The sequence below is a fragment of the Marmota marmota genome, unplaced genomic scaffold (assembly GCF_001458135.2).
Source record: "Marmota marmota marmota unplaced genomic scaffold, marMar, whole genome shotgun sequence".
In the NCBI taxonomy this organism is placed as follows: domain Eukaryota; kingdom Metazoa; phylum Chordata; class Mammalia; order Rodentia; family Sciuridae; genus Marmota; species Marmota marmota.
Window position 1 is genome coordinate 6,212,381 of NW_025999863.1, and position 16,128 is coordinate 6,228,508.

Consider the following 16,128-nt stretch of genomic DNA (forward strand, 5'->3'; position numbering starts at 1 on the left):
ATCAATGGAATTATAAAATAAGATAAATGTTTCAATCAACCAAAACAACAGTACATGAAAAATAAAGTAAAATACTTCTGGTTTCAAAAAACAATGCTAACAAGATATATTGAGTAGGATAAAGCCAAAGTCCTTTGTGGATTTATCTCCATAATGAAGAATGTTTTTCCTTCTTCTTTCCAGAATACCAGAAATACATTGTTTGCCAAGGAAAAGTGTAGAACTCTGTTTTTCATAAGTGTTCCTTTGTGTTGCGAATGACCTGTATGTGTACATATCTAGGAAGAGTACTGTATAGTTCTGATTCTTGTATCCACTGGGAAGAGATCAAGTCAGGGTCATTAGCACATCCATTTCTTCAAAGCTTTATCATTTTGTTGTGTAGATTACATTCAAATTTCTCTCCTCTCTGTGTGATATATAATGCATTTCTGTTCATTATGTTTACCCTGGTATCCCAAACACCTAAGATTAATACTTTTTTCCAACAATAACTTGTGTCTATGATTGAGCCATCCCTCACCCCCTTCCATACTATAACTATCTTATATAACTTTTCTAGTTTTAAACTTTTTCTTAAATTCATATTCTGAAACAATCCTTATGAAAATTTGAATTTAGACAAATTATTCCTTTTGTATAAGATGAAATACTGTATGCATTTTATGGTATTTTAATTTAAATGCAGCTGAATTTTTTTTTACTCTATTCGTATTGAATTACACCTGTTAGAATTTTAACTCTTAGTATCCTTGCTTTTAGTGAAGTCACAGAAATTTTTTTTTTTAAAAGCAAGAACAAGATCTTAGAGATTCCGGGCTTGGTTGACAGTCACAGTGCTATAGGTGGCTCAGAGGAGGATAAAGTGTAGCATACGTATTGTAGATCTTTCCAAAGAATATTCATATTCACATTGTCTTGACCTTTCATTTGAGCTCAAATCTGTAGTCTACCAAAACCAATTTTTTTCCTGAACGAGTATATAAAGATTTTTTTTTCATAAATCAGGCCAAAATGAGAAAGAAAAAAGATTATTTTAATATCACTGTTTCAATGGACACAAATCCAACTTGGAATAATAGCTTAAGTTTTGACATGCTACTCTCCAGGTGAACTATATCCATTGTAAAATATTCCATTAAAAGGCTCTTCGTGTTGAAAAATAAAATAAAAAATAAAATAACCCTCGTGGCAGAGCAGCAAGGGCTGTATTCAAATCACAAGGGGGACCACTGTCACATGACTACATAATAGGAAATAAGATCACTCTACAAAAAATCCTTTTCACCCTCTTATCATGCAGGTCCATCTTCATAATTAAGAGGCATTAAGATCTGGAATCCTCATTCCAAGGGCCACCCTTCAACTTAGGACATGGATGTCTTCCGTGTGACTGTTAGAAATATCTGGGTGCTGTAGGAAATCAGCAAGGGAAACTTGACTTCTGCAGAAGAAGATCTGCCCAGGTTTTTATCCCTAACACAGCACAGCCCTTTGTTTTTAATAGGAGGAGTGTGGGGTCACAATCTACGTGATTGACTAATTAAAATGGGGAAGGGCCAGGAGAAGGGCTGTGGTGATGACTGGATCACCCTCTACTCTCTAGGCACTATGATTGGAAGACTGAGGACAAAGGGAGATAGATTGGGGGCTCAATAAAAGCATTTGGCAACCAAATGACAGAGGCAGGAAACGGGAAGCAAACCTCCGGTCAGCAAGCTTTTCTTTCATCTGCAGTGAAGTCAGTGGACCAGGTATGGGAGGGCTCATTCTCTGGGTATGGAAAATGCCCCCCTGGTTACAGAAGGAGTCTGGGTTTTACAGTTTACCATGAGAGCGAATGCACCATTGGAGACTGCAGGTGTGCAGTTTGGACAGTCAGCGACCTAGTTGTGCAGGTGAAAATTTTAGCTCAGGAAGGCAGGTGTAAAAAGTTTTAAATTTGTTGTCACTGGGAAAAGCCCACAACGTGGTGTTCACTGCTTGTCTCTGGGACACACTGGTACCTAGAGCTTCATTATTTGCTTTTCTCCATTTAGGACTCATCTGAAATGGAAAGGGTAAATGTTCAGGGCCCAGCACTTCAGCATTTGCCTCCTCCCTTCAGAACTGTGAGGTCAGTGCTTGGCTAGTTTCCTGTCCCTCCACCTGAGCTGCACCTTCTCTCCGGGATTCTTCAGGGGCTGGCTATCTTGCAGGAATATTATTTTCCATAACTCTTCACTCAAAATGCCTACATTCCAACCACATGGCCTGGTGACTGGAAAAGAGCTCTTCCTAAATATGCAGGATGAAATGTAGGTTTTAGATGGCAGCATGCACATTTTTGTTACATATTAGGAGACTTAGAGAACAGGTTTAATTTTGACAGAAATTAATGTTCCACAGTCTCCACAGAAAGGGCAGTTACCAAAGCACAAAGGGACGGGCACTCAGCTTTCTGCCTCCAGCCCCATGTCCAGGTACAGCCTCTGCATCTCCTGTAACCTCCTGGGGACCCTGAGGAGCACAAGTCCTGGGGGGAGGCCACCTCAGGTAGGACTCAGTGAAGCCCAAATGACTGAAATGACCCATGTATGTCTGAAATCACTGCCATGAACAACAATCCTCTTTACTATCTCAGTGCACTAGAGTTAGATTTTCTTTTTCTTGGAGAACTGATGGCATCTTTATAAATAAAAAGTCCAATATTGCAAAATGATCTGTAGCCTCTAAGATAATCTAATTGTGTAAATTTTGTAAATAATGAAACTGTGCAGGCTGGGTGACAATGTGACAGCATAAGGATACAGTTTTCTAGGAACTGCCTCATCCCCCCCTCCACAATTGATCATGAAAATTCAATTCTGTGCCTCACAGGAGGTCCTCCTGTGAGCTGGGCACATACTTTCCGTGTCCTCAGCTTGTGGTTCTCTCAGAGCACACAGCAGAGTTTGCTAGAGCTACAAACACTCCTTCAGTTTCTGCTTCTCTGAAACCCAAGCAAAGAAAATTGTTTAAAGAACTTAAATTATCTGCCAAATATTTCAAATTGAATGAAAAAAATACTCAGGTTTCAAGCCAATTTAAAATGCACATGGTCATTATGTGGTCTCATACATTCAGAACAATGTAGTGATGGAAGAATAAGGTATTCTGGTGAAGCAGGAGTCCTGTCACTGTGACACACTCTGGAAGTCCAAATCCAAATCAGATAATACCTCATAGAGGAGGAGCTGCCCTTCCTATGAGCTTCCTCAAGGCCTCCTTCATGTCCCTGTTCCTCAGGCTGTAGATGAAGGGGTTCAGCATCTGAGGGACCACAGTGTACATCACTGAAGCCACTGCAGTCTTCCTGGGGGAGTCGGTCACCTCAGAGCTAATGTACACCCCAAAACCTGTCCCATAGAACAAGGAGACAACAGACAGGTGAGACCCACAGGTGGAAAAGGCTTTGTGCTTTCCTCTGGATGATGGCATTCTCAAGACAGAGGACAGGATGTGACTGTAATAGAAAATGATCCCAGAGATAGACGCAACAGCAAGGAGACCCGTGACCAGATATACCAGGAGGTTATTGATGAGGGTGTCAGAACAGGCCAGTTTGATGACCTGAGCAAGTTCACAGAAGAAGTGGGGGATCTCCAGGGCTTCTGTGCAGAAGGACAGTCGCAGCACCATCAGAGTGTGCAGCAGGGCATCCACAGTGCTGATGAGCAGGGAGATCAGAATCAGCTGGACACACATGCAGGGGTTCATGATAACTGTGTACCTCAGGGGATGACAAATGGCCACATAGCGATCATAGGCCATCACTGTTAGGAGACAATTCTCTAAACCACCAAAAATCAAGGCAAAACAGACCTGGGAGAGGCAGTCAGTGTATGTGGTGCTCTGACCCTCTGTTAGGGTGTTCACCAGCATCTTTGGGATGGTGCTTGTGCTGAAACAGATGTCATTAAAGGACAGATTGCAGAGGAAGAAGTACATTGGGGTGTGGAGGTAGGAGTCAGAGCTGACAGCCAGGATGATGAACAGATTTCCCATCATAGTGACCAGGTACATGGACAGGAACAGGCTGAAGATGAGGGGCTGCAGGGCTGGGTCATCTGTCAGTCCCAGGAGAAGAATTTCTGAAACAGCTGTTTGGTTTCTTGTTTCCATGTTGTTCAAATCTGAAAGAAATTTTGGGTGAGAAGAAAATATATGGATAGAAGCAGAAACACTTTCAAATAAAACCACACCTACAAAAACCATGGTCTGATGATTTCTCGACTTCAGAACTGTGAGAAAAAAGTTCTTTTTTTATGCCACCCTATCTCTGGTACTTGGTTATGGCAGCCCTATAACTAGTACACTCACAAAATGACATTCTGAACATCTGTATGCAACATCTGTGTACATATTCAAGGGGATTTCAGAATATGTTATAATATCATCATTGTTGTACAGAGTTCAAGATGAACTTCATGCAGAATGGGGACCTCTTGCAGACAGTTCACAGGAGAGGCGGAGGACCTCCTGTTCCTCCCCCCCATTTTGCTCATCCACCCCCCTCCCCCACTGTTTCCAAGGATGAAATTCTAGTGCATACTTGCCCCTCAAGTCAAAGCATTTCCTAAGCTACTCTGTATTACCTGGTCAGCTTCAAGAGGAATGGTTTCAGCATCTCTCCCAGATATTAACCTTACAAGATAAGTCCTCAGGAAATGCAGAGAAACTAAATAAGTCTTCTCTAGGAAGAGGCCCAGTTGCTGTGTCCCTATGAAGCAAGTCTTTTGAATGAGGTGGTCACAGGCTGACTCCTATGCTCTCTCTTTCCCTGGGGCTCAATATCCAAAGCTCCTCATTAAACCAGTTAGTTTACAATCATTCAGATCCCAGGAGTGCACAACTTTTAAGACCAAGAGGACAGAAAATAGGAATTTGGAATGGCCAATTTCCTGACCCTGTAGGGCACATGTCCACAATTCAGTTCTCCACATTTTTTTATTTTTCTGCTCATCTTCATTTTATGAACCTAGCTTTCAAAACTTAATGACTTCCAGTATTCCTTTTAAATAATAAACAAAAAATCCATGTAATTACTAATATCAGGAACACTGATTCCTGTTGTAGATGTAACCATATGCGTTATATTTGTGGGCATAAAGATTGTAATTATATTAGCTAAGATGTCATGAAAATACAAACATCCAGGAAATGCCTTTACTGATGTCACACTGATGTTTAATTAAACTTAAATTTTGTTTTTTTATGCTTACACAGAACATCATGCTGTATCCCAACTTATTGACCCTAATGATCATATTGATTCTAGTCACTGTTGATCGGCAAAATTACTGATAGTACAGCAAATCATGATTATAACTCCATAAGTAATTAAGTCCATAAGTACTTTTATTCAATCTTGTTACAATATTTTCATGAATTTTCTTCATGAATGGAAAATTTTTGAGTTGAAATAAAAAATTTTAATTAAAGTGTTAATTATAAAATCATCAAAATGTAGAAAAGTGCAGATGTGTCCATATACTCAGAACATTTGGGCTCATTTTGAAACCTCTTACAATTAAGTTCAACATTTCCTGAGTTTATCTATCCATTTTATTAACACAGACTCCAGTTATGTTAAAAAATGCTTGAAAATCTAGTGATAGAAAGAACTTACATCAACAAAGAAAACAAACAAAAGCTTGAAGAGACTCTACAGGATGGGAGATCATTGCCACCTGATCCTCAGATGAGGCATTAATATCCAGAACATATTAAAAAACTCAAAAATAATAACAGCAAAAAATGAAATAAACCAATTTAAAAATGGGGAATGGAACTAAATGAAAGAAGAAATAAAGATGGTTAAGAAGTATATGAAAAAATGTTTGATATCTTGAGCAATTAGAGAAATGCAGATCAAAAACTACATTGAGATTTTATCTCACTCCAGGCAGAATGGCAATTCTCAAGAATACAAATAATAGTAAACATTAGTGAGGACTTCGGGGAAAGGCCCACTCATTTATTGTTTGTGGGACTGCAAATTAGTGCCAATCACTCTTGAAAGCAGTATGGCAATTTCTCATCAAACTAGAAATGGAATCACCATAAGACCCAGCTATCCCCACTCCTTAGTATATATCCAAAAGATCTAAAATCAGCATGCCATAGAGATTCATGTGCATCAATGTTCATTCAGAAAAACATAAGAAAAAAAAGTGTTAATATGTCCTAAACCGAATCCTATGATGATAATGACACAACCTCCTAACTGTAGTGTCCAGGAAGCCTGTGATCCGGCAGGACTAGGAATATTGCATAGAGCAGAAAAAGACACTGGGCAATGTGTGCCGTCACAGGCCAATAGCTGTTAGATTTGAGGGAACTAAAATATTGGCGCAATACAAGAGGTTTGGCAGGGTATCTGGACTTGGTGAATGCCATGTTCTTGCTATGCAAGATTATCATGATACATGGTTGAGACAATGAACTTGAATTTGATAAACCCCCTATGTCTCTAACTTGGTTAGTTTGAATTCATCCTATTTATTGAGTCTTGATTTTAATTCTTGTGCCATAGGTATCTTATTAAGGAAGCTGCGACCTTATCCAACACAATGGAGATTTGGGTCTACTTTCTCAGAAGTCTTTTTTCTATTAGAAAAGACATTCCTGAGAAGACCAAGCTTTCACTGATAAGTAAGGATGAGTGAATGGTAAGGATTAAAATAGACCTCCTGTTTTTTGAACGTTCTCTTTGTCATTCAGGTTATGGATGATTTGTCCAGACAGTATGAATAGTATAGCTTTAAAAAAATGCATGGGTACAGACACATATGTACAAATAATGCAATATGCTGCATTTTTATTAAATATAATTATTGTTCTAGGTCTTGTAGGATTTTCTTCAAAAGTATCACATTTATGGTAGATTGGGCTTAAGTGTTAGTAGAGGAATTGGATGTGAAATTGTACAATGGTTTGGTGAATTTTTCTGAGGGTTAGTAGTTTTTTTTTAAATTTATTTTGGGGGACTGCTGTAATGTTTGGGTATACTACAGCTATGGCTACAGAAGAATATCCTGAGACTTGAGGGCCTACAATTATGGTTTGGAATACTTTATTGTTAGGACTTTTAATGGAATTATAAATTGTTCTCTCATGAATGTACATGATGAGGTGGGAATTGCTATTGACTTTTAGAATTTAGATGATTTGGTTAAATCTGATGGAGAGGAGCTAGGTTTAATTCATGAAGACTCCAGGTGTGGCTGCTTGATACAGTTATGGAAGTTGGCTTACGGTTGTAAACCATTGATCCTTGTGTGTTAGCATTTTTACTGTAATTGAGAATATTTGTGAGAATTGAATAATAATTCCTAGGTTAAAATAATGGATAGGAGGAATACTAGAAATGTTACTTGATCAGTGTTTTTGGATTAGAGATGATAGATGAAACTATAACTTGAATGAGGACAATAGTTTAGGAGGAAGTTCTAATCAGATTACGACTAATAGAATTGGTACTGATTTGGGGCTTATAGTTAAATTTAGGTGGAGAGATAGTGTATAATAATTGGGAAATATCCTAATATGTTTGCAAATTTAGAGAAATTTGAATGATATTTTGAGATTTAAAGTTACCTGCCGAGATGGCTATAACTATAATGGTAGTCAAGGGGCTGTTATTGTTAGGGGCAGTGGCATGGTTATGAGTGGAGTGTTAGTAAGTGGGATGTGGATAGAAGAATTCCTGCAAAAATGCTTCCAGTGGGAAGGTGTTTAATTAAATTAATAAGCAGTTGTTTTCATTAATGCAGATTAGCGTTGAGAATCGTGGCTATCCTAGAAGAGTTAAGGAAATTAAGGTGTGTACTGTAGACAGCAGTGAGGGACTTGGCAATGAAAGTGATGAATAGGGCTCAGAGGTGGGTACACAACATGTGTGCTGACACCACGATTAGGTCTCCAGAGTAGAAACCTGTTAGAAGGACATTCCTGAGAGGGCCAGGCTTCTGCTGATAAGTGAGGATGAGTACATGGTAAGGCTAAAAATAGACCTCCTATTTTTTGAATGTCCTCTTTGTCATTCAGGTTATGGATAATTATTCCAGAGCATATGAATATAATAGCTTTAAAAAATGCATGGGTACACACATATAGAAATGCTAGGTGACATTGATTAACACCAGTGACAACTATTATTAATCTGAGTGATATGGAAGTGAAGGATGCAATCTTTTATTTTTAATGTCCTTCTGTGTTAGGGCACAGGGTAGCAATAGCTCTTAAGCATAGAGTGTTTGATTGGATGAATTCTGGAAGCAGAGCAATGGAATGGAGATAGAGATGAAAATCACTATCCTATGTCACAGAGCTGGGCAAATGCCAAGGCAGATCAGAGCCCAGGTTGACATGTATTTTTTTTTTTTAGGCGACCATCACAGCCATTGTGGAAGGTGTGGGGAGGGAGGACCAGGCATTCTAGCTCACCAGTACTCTGTCAGCTGATCTCCTGGTAGAGAACAAAGCTCACAGCAGGTGGTAAAGTCACAGAGAAGAGGGCCACCCAGTGAAGAGGTGCCCCAGGGCTCCCTTCATTTCCCTGTTCCTCAAGCTGTAGATGAAGGGGTTCAGCATTTGAGGGACCACCATGTACATCATTGAAGCCACTACATTCTTAATGGAAGAGTCACTTACTGCAGAACTCATGTACACACCAAATCCTGTCCCATAAAATAAGGACACAACCGAGAGGTGAGACCCACAGGTGGAAAAGGCTTTATACCTGCCACCCACTGATGGGATCCTCAAAATAGAGGAGACAATTCGAGCATAAGAGAAAATAATCCCAGAGAGAGGGACACCAGCAAATAGGCTTGTTCCCCAAAACACCAGCAAGTTGTTGATGAGGGTGTCAGAACAGGAGAGTGTGATGACTTGAGTCAGTTCACAGAAGAAGTGGGGGATCTCCAGGGCTGAGCAGAAGGACAGCCGCAGCACCATCAGAGTGTGCAGAAGGGCGTTCACAGTAGTGACCAGCAGGCAGAGTAGAACCAGCAGGACACAGAGGCGGGGATTCATGATGACCATATACCTCAGAGGGTGACAAATGGCCACATAGCGGTCATAGGCCATCACTGCAAGGAGGCAATTTTCTAAACCACCGAAGATCAAGACAAAGCAGAGCTGGGAGAGGCAGCCAGTGTAACTGATGCTCTGAGTGTGTACTTGGATGTTCACTAGTGTCTTGGGGATGGTGGTTGTGCTTACACAGATGTCAGTGAGGGACAGGTTGGAGAGGAAGAAGTACATGGGGGTGTGGAGGTGGGCATCAGAGCTGACAGCCAGGATGATGAGCAGGTTCCCCAGGATGGTGACCAGGTACATGGACAGGAACAGGCTAAAGATGAGGGGCTGCAGTGCTGGGTCCTCTGTCAGTCCCAGGAGAAGGAATTCTGAAACAGCTGTGTGGTTTATGGGTTCCATGTCACTGGTGAATCATACCAAAAAGGTCGGGTGAAAAAATGAATCAGGTGGCTTCTAGGGAAGCTACAGCCTGCATCCCCTGAGTGTGCACATATAACTTTTTGGCAACACTCTGGGCTTACCTTTTATGGGGTCTGGAAATGAGAACAGTACTGTATGTCTAACAAACATTTTAGGTGAATTTTAAATCCCTTAACTTTGAGAATAAGTGTTTAAAAAAAATTTCTATTTTGAGCAACATGAATATGTAACATTGTCTAGAAACTCTCCCCACTGCTCTCCTCAGCTCCTCTACCGTCCTTTCCCTGTACTGAGCAGCAACACTTTTCCATGCTTTGTACCAGGTACTGAGACGGTAGCAAAAAAATAAGACACAGATTTCCTTTGAAAATATTTCCCTCCTTCAACAAAAACAAAGGTGAGGATAAATGTATCAAGCCCATTTTCAGTACAAGGCTCTCTGCCTTTACCATGACTCAGGATCCCTGAAGGGCTTATCTAAGTACAAATGCATCAGTTCCTGCACCCAGGACCCTGCTACCCAGAGAACCAGCCACAGACACCAGGAAGCAAGTTAGTGTGGCAACCACTTGGTCAGAGCTCAGGTCCTCTGACTCCTGAGGGGACTCTCTTGACCAATCTCTGCTAACATCTATGGACATACTGAATTGGCACCACCAAATGACCATGGCCATGCCATAGTTTCCTTGTATAATTGTGATACTTTGTTTCTGAATATAACCCCAAATTTCCCCTGGATTTTTAGTTCTTCCCACTTCCATCAGTAAGTTATTTGTAGCAGGTGGAGTGATTTCAGAGGTGGACGTGAAAATATTCGATGAGGTTGCTCATAAATTGAAAGCTCATAAGGCTCCTGGAAACTCCAGCGATAGGCTTTAGTAACTCTTCTAAGAGAATTGAGTAACCATGACAGTGACATTCTTTGTCTTATCTGAAGAGAATTTCTTCCCTCAGTGAGGTAACATGTCATTAAATTCAGTAAACCAGCAAATGACACAATAACTAAATGAGAGAGAAAATGAGGTGCAGGGTCTCCTGGAAATAGACAGAGCTTGTTGGACTTTGGTAGATAGAATTACAACATAATAGACTTAGGTAAGCTGGTGTCCTAGTGGGTGTGTCCCTACACAGCAATGGTCTTCTATTATGGGGCAAAGAATAGCAGTGGGACTGTGATGATTATTTGCAATGGTAGATGCCTCATTCTGAATTTAGTCCAGGCTGCTGCATTAGGTTTGTGAATGGGGACACTGTCACTTGGATGAGAAGACTGGGTGTCCTCATTGCATTATGGGTGTGTCAATTAGCTACAATGTGGTAGTTATTTCACAATGTCTGAGAGGGTATAATGTCAATTATACCTTCTCAGAGGGAAGGAAGTAATTAGAACAAACAGAGATGATGTCTTTACCAGGATGAAACCATATTTTGGGGAGGAATTTCTGAACTGGAAATAGTATTACCTTTGGCAATACTATTTACATAGAAAATTAAAGGAGGAAAGAAATGTCAATTATAGCAACAATTAATTAGCACTCGACATAAGATGATAATATACATGGCAATGAAAATGAATTAAATAGCAAATAAATTAGCTGCACCACAAAAATGATTGGTATCTCAATTAGAAAAAAATTTATATGAACATGTCTATACCCTGAAAATTTTATGTATTTTTGAGCCTGCACAGGTGCACATTATTTTTTATGGGACATTTATGTGTACAAGAAAACATAGGGTAAAGAAGTGTTGGACATCCAGTAGGCATCATGAAAAATTCATACACATTCCTAACCTGAGGGGACTCTCTTGAGATATTTTCTTTTAATTTTTATAAATATATTCTAATTAGTAATACATGAGAGTAGAATGCATTTTGACATCCTACAAAAATGGGGTTTAACTTCTAATGCTTCTGATTGTACATGTTGTAGAATCATACCAATACTGTGAGTATATATGTATTAGGTACATTTTATTAAATAAAATAAGAGGCAGAAATGAAGTCCCCACCTGACATCACACATTTGCACAAACTTGATTTCTTTACTACATTAATAAAATGAACACGCTATCAAGATGTGTGCTATTGTCCTTTTATTTTTACTATATTTGGTATTTATCTTCCAAATAATCACTGTTCCACACCTGCAGACACCATGACTTTAGACGTCTAAGTCCCAGAATGTTCCACATTTTAAATCTTTTTTAATATTTGTTTTAGTTGTTGATGGACACAAGATCTTTATTTATTGATTTATTTTTATGTGGTGCCGAGGATGGAGCCCAGTATCTCACATGTGCACGGCAAGCGCTCTGTCACTTAGCTACAGCCCCAGCCCCTAAATATTTATACAAACAAGTCTAGTGTGTATGTTACTTTTAATTGGCATTCTCTGGGCATCTATTTTTTAATTATTGATGACATATTTAGGGCTTCTTCATTTAACTTAAATACACACTATTCTGCTATATTGCCACAATTTATTTCTACATTCCTTGGCTGATGGTTGCTAAGGGAACTGCCTCTTTTTATTGACGATATGAGTGTAAAATGAACATGGTGGGGAGAAGGTGGTCATCTATGATGACCATAAAGAACTGCCTCAGAGGAAACGTGTCCTGCTGACACTGTGGTGGTTGGAAGTCTGGCCCCAGAACTGTGAGAAAATAAACTCCCACTGTCCTGTGTCCGTCTTGTGCTAGTTTGTGTAGAAAGCTCAGGAGATGGACACACTGTCCAAGAGCCCTCCTCAGCACCCCACAGGAACTCAAGCCAACACCAGAACATTTAGAAATAGCCACTGTGTTTGAGGGAGGGCTGATTTCTGCTCAGAAGGAGAGGGGTCCTGTCCTTGAGGACAGTATGAGGCCAGCTGGTGAGCACTGGTGTGCACGCACTCGAGGGCTTGTCCAGAGCATGACGGACAGCGGACAGGGGAGTCAAGGGGCAGTTTCTCCTGATCCAAGCTCATCCTCTCCTCACCGCTCCCCCAGGCTGAGCGCTCATGAAACACCTGCCCTCCCCCCCAGCACTAACTGAGCAGCCGTCAGTTACCTGGCCGACCTCACCAGTGGTGCTCAGCCTCTCACCTGGAGGTAGAGAAGTCCTGGTCACCCAAAGGTGACATTCCTAGTGAGAAAGGCTCATCTTTGGGAGGAAGCCCAGGTGCTGCTGTCTGGCTGAGTCAGGGCTGTCAATGAGGTGGTCACAGGCTGACTCCTACAGTCTCTGTGTCCCTGGGGCTCGATATCCAAAGCTGCTCATTAGACAGCAGTCTTATTCTCATTCTGACCCCAGGAGAGAACATCCTTCAAGACAAACTCCATACCTCCTCACAGGTGGGGAGTGAGCAAGGTGATTTCCTGACCCCTGAGGCCCCACACACAACACCCCGTTCTCGCTGTTGCTCCTGCTCGGCTCTGTTCCTTGGACTCGCCCACACTTCTTGTGGCACTTTTTCACTTAATTCCCACCTTTCCTTTCACCTGTACACAGAAGCATCTCTATGCACCTTATGATATCTGAAAGTCTCATTCAAATTCAGGTGTGAACATGTGTCCTCTGTTTGTAAGTATAATTAATAGGAATATAAGCATCAGCAAAGACAATGCCAAATGCAAACATGGTTCCTCAAAAACCATTAATGTTTGCTGGATACTTGTAAATCCCATTCTCTCTTTTGTATAATAGATTCTCATTTAGTTGATGACTGCTGAATGCAGAAATTATAGGCACAGCTCATATTCTCTTTTGGAGGTTTAAAAATCACCTTTTGTAATTTCGTCACAATACTTTCAGTGTGAAGTTTTCCTCATTTTAGCAGAATGGGGGAGAAAACTGTGGTTCTTCATCCTCAATTAAGTTAATTAAATTATAAAACCTCCTGAAGATGGTGACATGCCAACGTGTTCATGCATTTGGCACACCTGGACGGACTCACTGTCATCCAATGAGTGTTGTTCTCTGTGTTAATGCCACTGTATACTTGAGATTCAAGAACTTCTACGTTTTATATCTACATTGCCATATTTTACACCATGATAACTATTCTATATAAATACATAATTTCCAAAACAGGTTATTCTAGCATTTAGGGCCAGATGGTTCCATTATCGTCTTGCAGCACCATCTCAACTCCATTCCATTTTTTTTTTCTTTTTAGGAGTAATAGACAGTCATCATTGGGATTATAAAATAGGAAGAAAAAAAAGCAAACCTGGTATGGTGAGTGGGCTGAAGCCAAAGAAATCTCTGTTTTATCTCCATAAACAAGAATCTTCCTATTTCCAGGTGGTAAGGATTCCATGTCTTGGACGGAGATTAGTTGCAAAGGACAGAGAAGGAGCATTTTTTTTTCCTATTATTTTAAATTTATTTTCATTGGCTTAATATTTGCACATATTTATGAGGTACAATAGGATTATTTAATTCTCATATATACTGGGTGGTGATCATCTTAAACTTTACCATGTCTTTGTGATGACATTATACAAATGTTCTCTTCTAACTATTTTTGAGGTAAATATTACCGTTAATTATATTAACCTGTTTTGCCACAAAACACCAGAACTGGTTCATCATGTCAAACAATAACATCCCACCAACAGATTAAACGCTTCCTCTCCCACCTCCTTCTGAGTTCCCTTGTCCACCTCCTCAACTTGCCTTTCTCTGAGACTGTACCATAAAAATACGTGCTGATGGAAGAACCCCAGCATCAGTCTCTGCCTCTGTAGATCCAAGCAAGGAAATCTTGTTGAGAAAATTTAAATCAAATTTCAAACACACACAGAATTTTCCATGAGGCATTGAAAAGTATCACAGGAAGTTAAAATGCACCTGGTCATTAAGTTTTCTCTACATTTTAAAGAAGGGAGTGACAGAAGGATTAGGCATTCTGTCTCACACAAATCCTGTTACTGGGACTCACTCTATAAACCCCAGTCCAAAGCAAGTGGTACATCAGAGAGGAGAAGCTATCTTGCCAAAGAGCTTCCTCAAGGCCCCCTTCATGTCCCTGTTTCTCAAGCTGTAGATGAAGGGGTTCAGCATCTGAGTGACCACAGAGTACATCACTGAAGCCACTGCAGTCTTCCTGGATGAGTCAGTCACTGCAGAGCTAATGTACACCCCAAATCCTGTCCCATAGAACAAGGAGACAACAGACAGGTGAGAGCCACAGGTGGAAAAGGCTTTGTGCTTTCCTTCTGATGATGGCATCCTCAAGACAGAGGACACAATGTTAATATAAGAGAAAATTATTCCAGCGAGAGGAACACCAGCAAATATACCAGCCACAAAATATACCAGCAGGTTATTGATGAGGGCATCAGAACAGGCCAGCTTGATGACCTGAGCGAGTTCACAGAAGAAGTGGGGGACCTCGAGGTCTGTGCAGAAGGACAGCCGCAGCACCATCAGAGTGTGGAGGAGAGCGTGCACGACACTAATGAGCAGGGAGAGTAGAACCAGCAGGATGCAGAGGCAGGGGTTCATGATGATTGTGTACCTCAGGGGGTGACAAATGGCCACATAGCGGTCATAGGCCATCACAGCAAGATGACAATTTTCCAAGCCAGTAAAAACCAAGAAGAAACAGACTTGGGAAAGACATCCTGTATAAGTGATTCTCTGAGTCTGTGTTTGGATGTTCACCAGCATCTTGGGGACTGCAATGTTGCTTAAGCAGATGTCAGTGAAGGACAGGTTGGAGAGGAAGAAATACATGGGGGTGTGGAGGTGGGAGTCAGAGCTGATGGCCAGGATGATGAGCAGGTTCCCCAGGATGGTGACCAGGTACATGGACAGGAACAGGCTGAAGATGAGGGGCTGCAGGGCTGGGTCCTCTGTCAGTCCCAGGAGAAGGAATTCTGAAACAGCTGTGTGGTTTCTAGCTTCCATGTTGTTGAGCAATCTGATAGAAAAGATGGATGAAAAGATGCTAAATGTATGGAGAGCAGCAGTACCACTTCGAATGCTGTTTGAAAACCACACCTGCATACACCATGATTTTAGACGTCTAGGTTCCAGAATTATAAGAAAATAAATTTCTGTTGTGATGGTGCCCAGTCTGTGGTTCTCGGTTATGCCAGCCCTGGCAACTAAGAGACTCACAAACCCCCTCACCAGCATGTCTATAAGAATTCAAGTAAATTTCAGAATGTTTTATAGTAGTCATCACACTGGAGAAGGGGCAGATTCCTACACTGAAGGTTATGGGCTCTGTCCTTGAACAGATGAGACCAGACAATGGGAACTGGGTCAGTACTGGGAGAAACATGATGGAGAACATGTCATGGGGTCCCACAGCGGGCAGGAGAGGGGTGGGGGCTGTTGTCCATCATGTTCTCTTTCCTGATTCTTACTCTCCTCACGGGTTCCCAGGGTTTGATTACAGTCATATACTCACCCCCTTCCAAGGCATTTTCTAAGGGACTTGGTGTTACCTGGTTGACTTCAAGAAGAATGTGGTCCAGCTTCTCACCTGGAAATCGAGGGTGAAACCTCTGTCCTCCGATAGACTAAATGAGTCAGCAGCTCCTGGTCAAGAAGGGTGGCCTGTGAGAAGAGGCTCAGGAGTTATTGCCTGACGGGGGGCAGGGCTGTTGAGTGAGGTACTCACAGACTGACTCCTATAT

At 41.1% G+C, this 16,128-nt stretch overlaps 3 protein-coding genes across 3 annotated transcripts; all 3 read right to left on the reverse strand.

Annotated features, from left to right (window-relative positions):
- Nucleotides 1-3,201: 3,201 nt before the first annotated feature.
- Nucleotides 3,202-4,146, reverse strand: LOC107157505 (olfactory receptor 7G2-like). Its single transcript, XM_015503875.1, has one exon. The coding sequence runs from the start codon at nt 4,141-4,143 to the stop codon at nt 3,202-3,204; it is 942 nt and encodes a 313-aa protein (XP_015359361.1). The 5' UTR covers nt 4,144-4,146.
- A 4,380-nt stretch (nt 4,147-8,526) lies between these two features.
- Nucleotides 8,527-9,471, reverse strand: LOC107157506 (olfactory receptor 7G2-like). Its single transcript, XM_015503876.1, has one exon. The coding sequence runs from the start codon at nt 9,463-9,465 to the stop codon at nt 8,527-8,529; it is 939 nt and encodes a 312-aa protein (XP_015359362.1). The 5' UTR covers nt 9,466-9,471.
- A 4,981-nt stretch (nt 9,472-14,452) lies between these two features.
- On the reverse strand, nt 14,453-15,412 carry LOC107157581 (olfactory receptor 7G2-like). The gene has a single exon (XM_015503929.1). It carries the CDS (start codon nt 15,389-15,391, stop codon nt 14,453-14,455), a length of 939 nt encoding a protein of 312 aa, XP_015359415.1. The 5' UTR covers nt 15,392-15,412.
- Between the last annotated feature and the right edge of the window lie 716 nt (nt 15,413-16,128).

Coding starts and splice junctions, on each gene's coding strand:
- LOC107157506 (XM_015503876.1), bottom strand. CDS start 9,465: ATGGAACCCATAAACCACACAGCTGTTTCAGAATTCCTTCTCCTGGGA.
- LOC107157581 (XM_015503929.1), bottom strand. CDS start 15,391: ATGGAAGCTAGAAACCACACAGCTGTTTCAGAATTCCTTCTCCTGGGA.
- LOC107157505 (XM_015503875.1), bottom strand. CDS start 4,143: ATGGAAACAAGAAACCAAACAGCTGTTTCAGAAATTCTTCTCCTGGGA.